This window comes from Manacus vitellinus, unplaced genomic scaffold (genome assembly GCF_001715985.3).
Source record: "Manacus vitellinus isolate BGI_N305 unplaced genomic scaffold, ASM171598v3 scaffold_48_pilon, whole genome shotgun sequence".
NCBI lineage: Eukaryota > Metazoa > Chordata > Aves > Passeriformes > Pipridae > Manacus > Manacus vitellinus.
Window position 1 is genome coordinate 5486242 of NW_021940593.1, and position 15096 is coordinate 5501337.

The 15096-nt window shown below is 53.7% G+C and overlaps 2 protein-coding genes across 2 annotated transcripts in view; one reads left to right on the plus strand and one right to left on the minus strand.

The window, feature by feature from the left end:
* ADAM8 (ADAM metallopeptidase domain 8) overlaps positions 1–285 on the plus strand; it is a 13260-nt gene extending 12975 nt beyond the window's left edge. The window contains exon 15 of the mRNA XM_029962603.1: positions 143–285. Coding sequence (XP_029818463.1) covers positions 143–285 — 143 coding nt within the window. The remainder of the gene's footprint in view (positions 1–142) is intronic.
* A 770-nt stretch (positions 286–1055) lies between these two features.
* On the minus strand, positions 1056–14390 carry ERLIN1 (ER lipid raft associated 1). Its single transcript, XM_018079874.3, is given in 12 exon segments — positions 1056–3939; positions 3941–4084; positions 4275–4354; positions 4644–4733; positions 5173–5264; positions 5819–5877; positions 6951–7024; positions 7912–8037; positions 8785–8846; positions 12990–13036; positions 13395–13476; positions 14284–14390. Coding segments are annotated over 12 exon segments (1149 nt in total). The 3' UTR covers positions 1056–3753.
* Positions 14391–15096: the final 706 nt, after the last annotated feature.

Below are 15096 nucleotides of genomic sequence, written 5' to 3' on the forward strand. Positions count from 1 at the left end.
CCAGGAGGGCCACAGCGGGCGCGGGTGGCACAGCCGGGCAGCCACCGTCTCGCTTCCACCCTTACTTGAATTGCTGGCCCGAGCCTCCCCCGGGGGGCACCAGTGTTTACAGATCCTTGTCGTGCCTTACTGGACTCCGCAGCCCCGTGGCTGTCCCAGGGAGAGCCGTCGGCCGGGGTTTCCCGAGGGAACCAGGAGCGGGACAGTGCCAGCTCCGGTTTGGATGCCAGCCCCGCGTCCGTCCAGGCTCTCCCGCGCCCTGGAAGCCGCTGCCTTCTCTCCTGACGTCCTGAATGTGTCCTGCTCCTCCTTGCCCCTTCCCTGCTGGGGCCACGGCGAGGAGCTCCTGGAATGCCAGGCAGGAGGAGCACTGCTCTGTGGGGACCCTGCCCTGGGAACACTGACCTGGCCGGGGACATCACACAGGGAGATGTCACCAGAGGCTGTGGCAGGTCCAAGCTAGGCTTGGTTTCCCCACGGGGCTTTTATCTCTCAAGTTATCCCTGGAGTTACTGTTCTGAAAGGGAATTCTCTGGGAGCCTTTTTCCTGCAGCCATTAATTTATGACCCTTATGTGACCGTTTCGAGCCACCTGCTGTGAAAACAGGCCTCCCACTTTTTATATAATTTAGGTTGAAGGCTTTTATACCAATAAAGACTGAAGGTAGTGGTGTCACGGGGTGTCTCTGGGCAGCAGAGGACAGCGAGGTGGTGGCAGGCAGGGAGCTGTGTGGGGATCAGGGGAGGGGGAGAAGGTTTGGAGCTGAGCTCCCCAGTCCTGTGCCAGAGCAACAGGGGCCAAACAGCAGCAGGTTCTGGCAGTCACACAGAGGAGGCTGCCCAGGGGCTGCAGGATGCTGCAGTGAGTCCCCCCGTGCTCAGCACCATCCTGGCCGTGGTTTACTTTGAGCACAGGCTGCTCATGGGGCTCCCAGGGTGGCAGAGGCTGCAGCTGAGGACACCACAGCGTCACTGCGGGGTGAGAGGTAGAGGGGGACCCCACTCCACGTGCCTACAGTGACACCAGCCTCAGGACACATAAAACCACTCAGAAAAATGGTAACAAAATAATTTTATTCTGCTTTATCAAAAGAACTCAACACCGTGAATGTAAACCTGACCATATGTATCGTGTTTCCTTAAGGAGATGTGGATCCAGGGGCAGATCCCTTTAGTCACAGGCCCACACAGGCCCTTGGAACGGAGAGAAAAGCCAGTTCTAACCCACAGTCCCATGTCCCTGCTCACACCTGGGGCTCAGAGGGAAGCACAGCCCACCCTGGGGTGCTAAAGCTGTGGCAATGCCCCCCTGCACACCTACTGGGGCCTCTGCAGCAGCGGCTGGGCAAGCAGGGAGGGAGGGAGGAGGCTTTTGCAGAAGGCACCAAGCATCACACAGGCTGCTGCAGGACCTGGGACTACAGGAGCATCCCCCAGGGTCCCTCAGACCAGGCTGATGTCACCCAACCAGAGCAGGGGGACACTGAGCCAGTGACAGCCACTCAGGATAAAGCCATGCACCCACCTGGATAGTGCAGGGAGACCCAGCAAGGCTCAGGTCCAGAGGGAAGACAGCCCTTCCTGCACTGGCCTGGAAGGTTTTCCTGCTCCCTGCACAGGCATCTTGCTCTGGTTGCTGCAGGAGAGCTGTGAGCTGCCTGGTTATCACTCCCAGCAGCTCCCCTCGTGCCCCTGGCACCTCCAGGCTGGCAGAACCTACCCTGTCCACCCATTCCTCATGCCCAGAGTGTCCGACCCCAGTATAACATGGAGAACAAGCCTACAACCCTGCCAGCATCCCCTCCAGCAGTGCTTCTGCTCTATGAAGTCTGCCCTCATCCCAAAATCCAAGTGAAGAGGGTGCTGCCGGGGTGAGGAGAGGCCGTGCCCCCATGCCAAGGGCCTGCTGCACCACTGAGGAGGTGGCAGCTCAAAGATGTGACTCCACAGCCCCCTCAAAGCCCTTCCCACGGGAGAAAGGGGACCCTGCAAGTCAAACAGCACTTCCAGGAGACATTTCAAACACCACAGCTACAGATTACACTGCCCTTCCTCTCCACACTGGTGCCCCGGGTCCCTGGCTCCTGCCATGGCTGGGCTGGAAGAGGAGCTGGTATTCTGGAGCAGAGCATCAACTGGGCCTTGGGAGTTTGCAGCCAGATAGAGGACAGACAGACCCCCTGAAACTGCTGCCAAGTCCCACAGTCATGTCCTACCCTGCAGAAGGGGCAGGTCCAACACATCCCTGCTCTGCCCCAGACATGGAGGACAGGGAGCCAGGGCAGGAGCTGGGACAGCACAAGGCACCACGTGTTACCAAACTTCCTCGAGGAGACACTGGCACCCGCCAAGCCGAGCCACGTGTGGTGGGAACACAGCACTGCAAAGCCTGAAGCCCACACAACTCGTCTGGGGACATCATCAGCACAGGTAAAGCTCAAGCCTCTTGTTTTGGGTTGAATGTTTCACTGTGGCAAAAGCTGAACATGTCCCTCCCGTTGCCACAAGGCTGCAGACAGTGCCAGGGACACAAGATCTCAACAGGCAGAGTGCCTGGAGGGCCACCACAGGAGATCCTGCTGCCAGCACTGCTCAGGAGCAGCCTGAAGTCCTGCACTGCAGCAAACCTGTCCAGGGATGAGAGGCCCAGGGACACACTCTCACCACAGCTGTTCAAGGACACACGAGGCAGGTCCCACTTCTTGGAGCAGTGGATTTTGCACGGGGGAGCAGTGATGACTCACCTACTTTGCAGCTGAGGTGTCAAACATCTGATCTGCTCCGCAGGGTCCCTTCACTTTTCTCTTCCCCCTTTACCTTGCCACCATGGCAGAGCAGTGGAAGTTCAGCCCCCTTGCCCTGCTGACCTAGAGGAAGGCTGGGATCTGAGCAGAGATTTCACAAGTTGGGATCTGAGCAGAGATTTCACAAGTTGGGATCTGAGCAGAGATTTCACAAGTTGGGATCTGAGCAGAGATTTCACAAGTTGGGATCTGAGCAGAGATTTCACAAGTTGGGATCTGGGCAGAGATTTCACAAGTTGGGATCTGAGCAGAGATTTCACAAGTTGGGATCTGAGCAGAGATTTCCCAAGCTCTGCTCCCAACCAGCTGCTCCGAGGTGCTCCTGAAATCTGGTTTAGGATGCAAGGTGAGCCCCAGCCACGCAGCTGAAACACCCTACAGTCAGTCCCAGGCAGCCAGTGCAAGGCTCTTGCTTGGAGAGGGGAGTTGCAGAATCCCATCAGAGACCATCTGCTCCGAGTTGTTACCTAGTGCTGCTGTCTACAGGAATACCATGGCTATGCAGATCCTATTCCAGTAACCTACTCCACACCAAACCATTCCTTGCCCTGAGCAGGAACACGCTGGCCAAGGAGAGCCCACTCCATGGGAGTCCTTGAGGAGAGAGAGAGAGCAATGGCAGGAACCTGCCTGGAGTCCACCAAGTGAAGCTTCATGGGCAGGACGAAGGAAACCTCCTCTTCGCTCGGCCTCAGCCAGGAGCACTTGGAACAACCAGGGTGCAGCAACACAGCACTCAAAGCCACATCTCCTGCCTCCAGAGCAATGCCTGCTAAATAACTGCACCTACTCCGGAAGCCTTTCCCGGCGTCTGTCTTTTAATATTCCAGTATAGGTATGTTAGTACAGGATTATCCCTCCTTTGGAAGCACCAATTTAACAGGGGAAGAAACGGAAGAGGCAGAGCCCTTGCAATCTGTTGCTAGAAGAAAATCAACCCAACTGCCACCTATACACAAGATGTCCAGGCGTGTGCTGCGTCCGCCCCACCAGCCCGGGGCCACGTCCCCGACCACAGCCGGGCTTTGCTGCTGAGCCACACCGGGATTCCTCCTCCCTCCTCAGCCAGTGCTTTCCTTGCCTCTGAGCTGGCTTTCTCCAGAGGTCTCCGGGGCCTCCTGTGCAGGAAGGCTGGTTTGGTGGGCAGTCCTCGGGCTGGCCTGCTGGAAGGCACAGGACTCCAGGAGCACGCCGGGGATGCGGTCGCCGAAGTACAGTTTGCTGTTGGCGGCTATGGCCTGGTACTTCATCAGCTCCAGGTACTCGGGGGTCAGCTTCAGCTACAGGAACACAAACAGGGGCTGTCAGACACAACTTTCTGGGTGCTGCCTCATTCAATACTGCATCAGGCCTTCTGGGATGCAGGCTGTTAAATCAAGTGTTTTTCCAGTGCTGCCCACCTGAAGCTCATCTCCTGTGCAGAGGGAAAGAGGGAGCGAGTCCTGTCCTGACCAGCTTCCCAGAGCTCACCTTGTTGGCATCAGCCAGCTTCCGAGCAGTGTAGTACTCAGCATCAGCTTTGGCCTTCTCTCTTGCCAGGAACGCAGCATCTAACACGGCAGCAGAGGATGGACAGGAAAAAAAGTGTTAGGAAGTGAACAGTCCCACCACACTGAGCACCTGAGCCCTCATCCCACGGGGGCCAGCTGACCCAGGAGTGTCCGAGACAGCTTGGCTGGCCCTGCACCCACCCTGTGGCTTCCTGGAGCGTTCCCAGTGCACAGCCTTGCACTGCTGCACCCTGGATGAGCTCTGCAGGACAGCCTGTGAGCCCAGGCCTGAGGATCCCCTCCCTGCCATCCCCCCTCAGCTGCAAAATGACCCAGCAGTGCAAGTTACCCTCAATCTCAGAAATCCGCTTCTCCGTTTCCTTCTCCATAATCTTCTGTTGGTAGTGAATCCTGGCCACCTGGGCAGCCTTCTCTGCCTCTGCAATCACAACGGGCTCAGCTCAGGAATCTGCTTCCCAGGGTGTGAGCACCAGCACCCTGACCAGCAGCTCACTGCAGGATCTGCCACACCAGGTCTGTTCCCTACTCCCTCCCTTCCTGCTGGGATCCTACAGTGCCAGCCTGGACTCCAAGCAGCACAGTTACAGGAAGAAAACACAGTGCTGATGTCTCCAGAGCTGATATCCCATTTCCCAGGGCGATCCCCTGGCACACTGAGCTCCCAGCCCAGTTTTTGCAGTGGAGTGGCTGCAGGACAGAGGTGCTCACTGCTCTGCTGCCACAGGAGGGAGGTGGGACAGAGATACAGCAGCAAAGACACTCAGATTTTCAAAATGACTCCTGGTGCAGCCTGGCCGTGCCTCCCTCAGCTACCAGGGAATGCAGGAATGGCAGCTCAGCCTGTCCTGGTCACATACCAATGATTGCTTTCTTCCGGTCTGTCTCTGCCTCCTTCTCCACCACCTTCTGCCTCTGGGCTGCAATCAGCAGCTTGGTCTTCTCAGCCTCCCTGCAAGGGGAGAAACATTATCCTGGGGAAAGGGAGATGGGGAGCAGCTCTGCATCTGAGGGCAGGAAAGACCACGAGCAGCTGCCAGCCCCCTGTTCACAGCCACGGGACTGGTTCTGTGTGCAGCTGTATGAGCACAGCACAGCCAGTGGGCCAAAGGAAGGGATTGTCCCCCTCCCCACTTGGCACTGGTGAGGCCACATGTGGATGCAGGTGCAGCCCGAGGCCCTCAGGACAGGGAGTGAGCCCAGTGCAGGGATACTGGGAGCTGGGCTGGCTCAGCTGGGGACAGGGAGGTGAAGGGAGATCCAACAGCATCTCCCCCTGCTCCAAAGGGGTCTCAGGGATCCTGGAGGGGAATTTATGGGCAAGATACCAAGACCCCTGAGCCCTGATTTCAGTCTGGAAACAGAGAAACAGAATCCACAGGTGCACCTGGCCTGCCTAGAGCTCCCCTCTCACTCTCTGAGCACCAGGGAAGAGCTTGCTAACAGCACTGTGCCTGTCCTGGACCCTCAAAACTAATTCACACAGTTGTATGTCCAGCTACTCACATCAGCTCAAAATTTCTCCGGATGGCCTCTGGAATTTTGGGTTTTGTAACACGCACAGCCTGTGAGAGAAGGAAAAGGGGGCACATTTCAAACTGAATGTTTGGATGCAAGGTGTAGGAAATGCCCTTGTGAGAGCAGCTGCAGTGCTGTGGACAATGGTGCCTAATCCTCCCGTGCAGCACAGCTGAGCATGGCCTCTCTCACAGGAGTGTCCTGCAGTTGTATTTCCTGACAGCCATTCCAACCCACTCCCACCGTGGGCAGGTTGCTCCAAGCCCCCTCCAACCTGGCCTTGGACACTTGCAGGGATCCAGGGGCAGCCACAGCTTCTCTGGGCACCCTGTGCCAGGGCCTCCTGACCCTCAGTGTAAAACATTCCTCTCTCAGTTTAAAACCACTGCCCCTCATCCTGTCACTACAGGCCTTTGTAAAAAGTCTTTCTCCACCTTTTTTATAACTTAGGTAAGCTTTATATAAAACTTTACATACTCTTTATATACTGAAAGGCCAGAAATAAGGTCTCCCTGGAGCCTTCCCTTCTCCAGTGTGAACAATCCCAACTCTGCTGCTTCTCTGGACAAGCAAAGAAAGCAGATTTATGGGACATCAGACCAGAACATCCTTCAGTGAAGGGACTGTTCTAAGCTCCTACCAGGAGCAAAACCTCTCCAAGCCCCTACAAAGCACCACATGGAGAAAGCTGACCTCACCAGCCACTGCAGGGTGCACAGGGGGATATTCTTTCAACCTCTGCACCAAAACAAAGATCCTCACCCCTTCAAAGTGGTGTCTGGTGAGTTCAGGTAGATGTTAATATGGTTAAATTAAACATGATTTTCTAACATTAAAGGTAAGCAGAAAACCACTAAAACCATTCCCTTGCTCTTTGCAATTTAAAGCCAATACCTGCAGGTCTGTCACCTGAAAGGTTCTTTTCTCTGTCCTGTAGGTCTTTCCCTTACATAAACCCAGTGTCTGAAAGCCATCACCAACATTTGGACAGTCTTCAGCTGCCAAACCTCAACTCAAGGCTCAACTATTCCATGGCATGTGGAAAATGGAAGCAAGAAACCTATCCAATCCAGTGAAAGAGGTGGAAAAAAGAGTAATCTTTATTAGGGAATGAACTCACCTGGATAGTGAGACCTGGTGCCATGACATTGAGGTCTTTCTGCAGGGCCAACTTCAAGTTCTCATCTATCTGATCTGTGTTTGGAGGACAAGAGAGAGACCATTTAGCTCATCACCTTTTCTCCCACAGCTGATGTGGCAGAGCCAGCTGGCCTTGCAGAGCAGGTCTGGCTATGGTGTAAGATAAAGGTGCTCTCTGAGATCACTCAGTACATTGCTCCTCTGCCCCCTGGAAAATGTTCCCAAAAGGAGAGTCACGTGCTAGTGCCCACAAAAGTTCGGTTATTGATGGATTTGTGGCATTTGAGCTAAGGTTTTAAGGATCTCAGCAAGAATGCCCAGAGCCTGTGGTAGAAGTCTATCCCTTCTCAGCATTCAGACTTACAGTATCTTAACATTAAAATTCTGACAACCTTTTATCTACCATAAGCCCATTCTCCTCTGCCCAGCCACTCAAGAAGAACACAACACTGTCATGTCTTTGGGGCACAGGTAGGTACCAAGGAGAACATGGCCTGTGCTAATTCCTGAAACACTGCTACCTCCCTAAAAAACCTTCCAGCTCTCACCTGTTAAAAACAGCCAGAAGGAAGCTGGGGAAGTACAAAAGTGAATCAAGCAACAGAATAAGGGCTTAGAAGTAGGAGTAGGCAAGACAAACCCATCATCATAGTGAAGGCAATGGGTATCACTGCACACACAAGAGCAGAGTGGCTGCTTTGTGCACCCAGAATCGGTGGAAAAGGACTGAAACCAAATTCCCACGTGCAGATGGGGAAAGACAAAGAAATCTGAACTACTGAAGTCCCAGGGGAAGTGGCCTATGGATATAAAAGGAGCTGGATTCCAGACTGCAACTCCAGCACAGGGGCTGTTTGCTCCCACTGGCTGTAACACATTCCAGAGCACGACAGGGAGATTCCACATCCCTCAGTGGGAGCACCCAGCTGCCATCCACTCACCAAAGAGCTCGATGTACACCTCCTGCAGGGTGTGGGCACTGCAGAACTGATTCAGCTCGTGATGGATTTTGTTGAAGATCAAGGTCTTGTCGTAGTCCGCGGTGTAGTTCCTCACGATGTCGTACACTGGGGGAGGAAGGGGATTACCAGAGGGCACCACTGACACACAGTGCTTCCTGCAGCACCAGCAATGCTGGGAAAGGAGCACAGCACGGGGACAGGGTGTGGGGCACCTCCAGCACTGGGAGTTTTCCGGACTGCCCTGCCCAGCTGTGGGAGGGAGGGAGCTCAGAGGACCCCCAGCCAATGCAGCTGGGACTACAGGACCTCAAGGAGCAGAGTAATCATGGCAAGATACACTGCACAGCCCTGTTTTACCATCTGCACAAACAAATCAAACAGCAAAGCCTGTCCAGGACCTGCATGCATGGGAACAGCAACACTATAAAGTGAAACCAAGGATCATTCCCACGTTTTAAGCCAACCATGTCCTGGGCTGCAGCAAAAGGAACATGTCTTTGCAATTCTCCCAGGAGCCAAGCGAGCACTTGGGATTAGTTCCACAGGTGCTCTCCCCTTCAGCAGCAAGAGAGAGGATCCTTGAGCACCTGTCACATTTCTAAACATACAGGGGAGAAGCAATCCTAGAGTTTACCTTCATCCTTGCAAATCCCTGGCTCTGCAAAAAGCCTGCAGGCACATGCATGGAACTAAGTGCTACAGGACTGGGAGCCATAAGGGTAACAAGGAATGGGAACAGACATGGAAATTTTCCAGACATGGATAATGGAAGTCCTGCAAACCAAGACAGAGCTGCTACAGGATGAGTAAAGGCAGTCCCAGAGCTGCCTGTGGAAAGGGGATGGGAAATACCTGCATGTGGGGCCAGCTTGTTCACAACTTCGATTCGGTCAATGTAGATCATAACACCCCCACTGCAAGGGAAAAAGAACTCATCAGGTACCACTGCAGCTGCTCACAGCTGGCATAAAAGCAAAGTCATCTTTGTCCCACTTTTACTCAAAACTTACCCAGAACAGCCCTGAGTTCCTGAGCATTTTGCAATGAGACAGCAGCAAACCCCACCTTGGCACAGACAGGTCCCTCTCTGGGCATAAATCACAAACGTGCTCCAGCAAGCCTGCAAAGCACCTTCCCTTCCCTTTGTGACCTCCTGCTTAGCCAGCCAAAGGAAAATGCTCCTGAACAGGAATGTAACTGCAACTATCAGGAAAGGGGAGTCCAACACAGCGAGGACAGCAGGTGACACCTGCCAGCAGCAGGGCACACACCAGCTCCAGATGCACCACAGCTCCTCCAGGCAGCAAAACACTTCAAACAGAAAAGCCCTGAGTTTAATTCACACATTCACTAACTCCAGCAGGAGCTTGGCAGGGCCACTGACAGAAAGGAAGAAACACCACAACCAGGCACACACACTCCAGCACCTCATCAGAGGAAGCCTGCAGGCAATCCTCTCCCCAAGGGATTATGTGCTGCCAGACTGGCAGGGAAAAGAAGGAATCAGAAGCTGGGCTTGCCCTCAGGCTCTGCTCTTACTGGTGTACTTTTCAGTAGGTCATGCCCACCCCTGGGTACCCATGACACAGGAGAAAAGCACAAACTCTGCATTGAAGAAGAAAAGACTTAATTTTCAACAGCTCACAAGTCTCTTGAGAGCATAATTTTAAGCAGGATACTCTTGTGATGTCGTCCTCGAGACAAAGGCAAATCAGACAAGGAGCTTTAGCAGGAACTGTTTAGAGAGAGCTGGTCCCTGGCAGTGGAGCTCCCACATTTCCAGACTCTGTGATGCTTTAACTCCAACATATCCCCCATGACAAACTCCATTTCTCATATTGCAGATCCTGATCTCTGGCAGCTGAAGGCCAAGTCTGCAGAAAAACCAGGTGAACTTGCCTGTGTCTGTGCTCTTCTGGAAGAGGTCTCCCAGGCCCAGCCTGTGCTCACTCCAAACCTGTTTCACTGCAACTATGAGCTAAAAACTTTGGGGATGGACAGAACTTGTCTGCTGGGAGGGACAAGCCAGCAGGGGAGACATCTGTGCCCAAAGAGAGACTTATTTCCCAGTGAGGTACTAGTCTTAAGAGCATTAATGCCTTTTTTACTGATCATTTTCTCTCTTAAGAACCATTATCATTATTTTTAAATCTTTCCTAGGCCTGTCAGGCTGCACAAGGAGTCATAATGGTACAGAGTATATGTGTTTTTCTCCACCTGTTCTGCACTCTGTCCCACCACTTTGAATAAAACCACTGTTTATCACTGGAAGTGACATCCAACAGCATTCCTAGGGATCTTCTGAGCCCACTCTCATCCTCCTGATTTGTTCCAGTCTCCTCATGACAACTCTACCAGGACAGGGAAATCCCAGAAATCCTGGTGAGGAACCAGAGCAGAGCACGTGGGCTTCTTCCACTGGAATCTCCTCCACTGCCCACCTTTCTGTTGGGGTCCTTTAGGACTTCAGTTTGAAGGGGATGTTACAAGGAAAGGGAGAGTGCCTGCAACGTGCCACTCAGAGCCCAGACTGGCTGAGGAGAGAGGAGCAAAGGGAAGCCCACAGGAAGTCTGAAAGGAGGATCAACACACAGACTGTGTGTGCCTGGGAGAGCTTTAAGCATGACCAGGCAGCAGTACTGCCCCACCTGACAGGACAAGGTGACAGTGTACAGGGAATGCCACAGGAGGTGGACACTTGGTAGCTCTTAGAAAGCCTCAGACAACTCAGAGTCTCACCTTAGACCTGGAGAAGATGAGAAAAACTGAGGGGCACTGCCATAAAAAAAGGCAAAGGTTCAGTGCTCACAGCTAGAGCTGCCACAAACAGGAGCAGACTGGGACAGGCAGAGTACCTAAAACTGGGCTTGAAGGCCAGATCTGGCATGACCAGACACACAGGGATTAACACTTGGAATGTTCATGACACGAATTTCCACGTGACTGGCTGACAAACACTGATCTGTCCCAGCAGAGCACTCCCTGGCTCTGTCTGGCTCCTGACAATGATCTGCAGCACAAGCACAAGACATCTCTCACACCTCTGCAAATAATGCTCGAGCATTATTTCTGGGGAAAGGCAGAAATCCCAGACACCAGAGGCAGATGCACACTGTCCCTGTCAGAATGAAATGGTTTTTGTCTCTGAGGTGACAACTGTTCTGTGGAAACAGTCCTCTGGTGCCAAAGTATTTAAAAATCTGTATTTAATGTATTCACTTAACACTGATCAGTTATAAACAGGACAGGTTAAGGCAGAAATTGGGGATGGGACACCCACACAGACATTCAGAAGCTTCCTGATGTAGATGAGGACACAGGCAAGAGGAACATAAATATGATGGAAGAAACCCAGCCTTTAAAATCGGATGGTTTAATGTACAACTACAGAAACTTAAACTGTTTACAATCTGTTCTTGTAACTGACTTTTAACCAGGACAGTGACATTTCAGATTTCACCCACTAGTGTTTATAAGCTAATGTTTCACTAAGGAAATCTGGATTCCAGGCTTTGGCATGGAGCAGCTGCAGCCTTTGGATCCAATTGCAGCAAACTGAAAGGCTCCTGCAGTGACACCTTAAAAGTGGACAGGGCTACTGGGACCTTTGGTCTGAAGTGTATTCAATTATTAACTAGGAACTGCTTTCACCAGCTGTTGGGTGTTTTAAAGCACATTTACTGCCTGTACCTTCACAACCACCTGCACTGCACAACTGAACCCCACAATGCTGAAATGCAGCAGGAATGTCATGAACTCACTTGACAGAACCAAACAGAAATAATTAGCTCCTAAATCCCAGAAGCACAGAATGGTGGAGGCTGGCAGGGATTTTCTGCTTGCCCTAAAGAATGGTTACTTCACCACAAAGGGACTTTGGACGAGGGCCTGGAGTGATAAGACAAGGGGGAATGGCTTCCCACTGCCAGGGGCAGGGTTAGATGGGATATTGGGAAGGAATTGTTCCCTGTGAGGGTGGGGAGGGCCCTGGCCCAGGTTGCCCAGAGAAGCTGTGGCTGCCCCTGGATCCCTGGAAGTGTCCAAGGCCAGGCTGGACGGGGCTTGGAGCAACCTGGGCTGGTGGGAGGTGTCCCTGCCCATGGCAGGGGAGTGGAAGGAGATGGGTTTTAAGGTCTCTTCCAACCCAGACCATTCTGGGATTCTATGAAAGCTGCAGCACTGAACATTATTTACAGATACTCCTGAAAATCTTTGAGATGTTAAACGAAAACCATGAGACCCATATTTTAATATTTAAGCCCATGTGGTGTCTGATGCTCCAGGAGTAACCCCAAGAACTCATTTCATTACAGGTTAAACCTGATCAAAATGAACTCTGCTTTGTTAATGTTGCCATTACCATTCCACTTTCAATTTCAATGTGGTCACTGAGTGTCATCATTCAAGTCACGGGGATTTATTTTTTTAAACAGAAATTTTGTTGAGGACACTGGAGCTAAAAGACAAGGTGAATCACCAGGAGTTTTTTTACCCTGAAGAAAGAGCTCCAGTCACCACTTTAACCTGTGGATGAACCAACACAACAGGATCTGCAACCCAGCTCAACCAGCCCTCTCCTCCTGCTACTGCTCTGCTTGTTAAAACCGAGCAGGTCTGTGCTGACAAAAGAATCAGCTTAACTATGAATCAGGCATTTCATCTGGAAATGGACCCTCTCCCACCAGGAGGATTCCCATTCACCATTTGCTTTTGCCCTCTGGTCAGCACTTCTATCAGCCACAAAATCCAGACTAGAAATATCCGAGGGCAGACCAAAGCACAAGCAATGGGGTGTCAGAGTAACTGAGGGGAGAAACCAAGAAAAATCAAGATAATATCACTATGAATGCAAACACCCTCTGAGCAGCAGCTGCAGCAAAAGCCAGAGCACCCCCTCATGTACCTCCTGTTCTATAATTTCCATGTTCTTTTACAGTGGGGTGTATGTGTGTGTTCAGGACTAATTTTAGGGCACGTGCCTTTACTTCCCAGCACTGTAAATGACACCACCGAGTGCATCTGCTCAGCACCAGGAGAAATACAGATGAAATCCCTACCTTGTCCCACAAGGCACATTTTTCACTTCATCAGTCTGCAACGTGGTCTGAAACACAAAGACAACCCGAGCTCACAAACCGCCCCGCTCCCGGGAAGGTCCCGCTGTGCCCAGACTCTCACAACAGGAACATGGAGCCACAAATGCATCCTCTGCCTCCCTCGTGTGTGGGAAGAGGCCAAGGCTTCTTCCCACCTGCCTTCTGTGGGACGGACAGGCAGCTGTGCCCATTCCCTGCTCCCAACTCCCACGGCACAAGGCCTGTGCCTTTCCTGGGAAACAGTGATGGCCACAAACACGGACCGTCCTCCCGGAGTAGGACATCTCCTGTCCCCAGCAACTCACACACGTGCTGGGCACCCCCACCCTCCCAACAGCTGCTCCTCCCAGAGGAGAGGGTACCAACCTGCACGGATTTGAAGGTGGTGATGAAGGGGAGCATGATGTGGTAGCCGGGCCCGCTCGGGCTGGTTAACAACGCACCGCCCCTGCGGAGAGAGAGGAAAACAGGGAGAGGCTCAAGCGAGCCTAGCTTTGAGAACAAGCAGGGACACTCAGCTGCAGGCACAGTTGGGGGAGTGAGAGTTACACTACTGCCCCAAATTTGCCACCAATTCCCCTACAAAAGGGCTGAGTGCTCCTGCTGTTTGCCTGTTGCAAGCTGACAAGTCGTTCCCTTGAGCCCTGTGAGCAACTAACCCTCAGAGGAGGCAGCTATTGCTAAAGCCTCCCAGCATTGCAACACTGCAGAGCTGCAAGAACACAGATTTTCCTCTCTAAATAGTTCTCTGGTAACCATGGAAAAATCCAGCAGTGGATGTGGTGCTGCCAGTTTGGATTTCCACGAGCCCCAAAGCACCAAGAAACCCCCCAGCTCGACACGCTTGTGATTAAAGGAAAATGGTCCAGGGTGGTGAGTGGGAAGGGCAGGGAGAACATTCCAAAGCACCAACAAAATGGGTGCTCTGGCTGGGGGTGACAGTTTGGGACAGAGGTGACGGCTCCTGATGTAAGAAGGAGCGATCAACAGATGTGAGGAGATGGGACGGGCACTTTGGATCTCTAAGCTCTGAAATCCAAACTGTGAAAAGGGACGGGAGGGGGGAGAGGGAGGGAAAGCAGCTGAGGGTTCAGAGAGACCCAAACTCCCAAGGGTTCTGCACAGAGCCAGGGTGCCCGGGACTCATCGGGGAGCAGAGACAACAGGGGGAAAACCCGGGGCCAAAGGCAGGAGAGAGCAAGCGGTGGTGCCAGGACGGACCCCGGCGGAGGGAGCAGGCTCCCGAGGGCAGTACCTGTAGTACACGGCCAGGTGTCCCTCCTCGACCCTGTGGATGGCGGAATAGAGCAGGAACACGAGGAGCGCCGAGGCCGCCGCGGCGCTCGGCCCCGCCTGGGCCATGCATGCTGCATCCCCCGCGCCGGCACGCCCACCGGCAACCGGGACCGGGACCCCGCGGCGAACGGGCCCTGCTGCAACGGGGGACAGCGACAGCGATAGCGAAGCGACAGAACCGCCCGGGATCGCCCGCGATCCGCACGGCACCGCCCGGGCCCGGCAGCCGCCCGCGCCGGCGGGACCCGCACGGGGGCCCCGCCGGGGAGGGACGGACCGCGGCACAGAAACCGGGACATCCGGGGACAACCGGGACATCAGGGACACCGCGGGGGACACGGGACCCGGGGACCACGGGACAGCAGGGACACTCCGGGAACACCCGGGACGAGCAGGCACACGGGGACACCGGGGACACACGGGACACCCCGACCGCGCCTGTCCCGGCCCCAGCCTTGCCCCGGCCCCAGCGCTGCCCCACCCTGTCCCCGTCCCCATGCAGTGCTTGTCCCTACTCCATCGCTATCCCTATCCCACACCTGTCCGTGGCCCATCCCTGTGCCGTACCTGCCTCTGTTCCCGTTCCTATCTCTGTCCCTATCCCATCCCTATCCCGTACCTGTCCTACCCCTCCCTCTACCCAGTCCCTAACCCTAACCCATCCCAATTCCCATCCCATTCCCAAACCCTCTCCCTATTCCCAATCCCGTACCTGTCCCGTTCCCTACCCCTGTCCCTTTTCCCAATCCCAACCCGTACCTGTCCCGTTCTC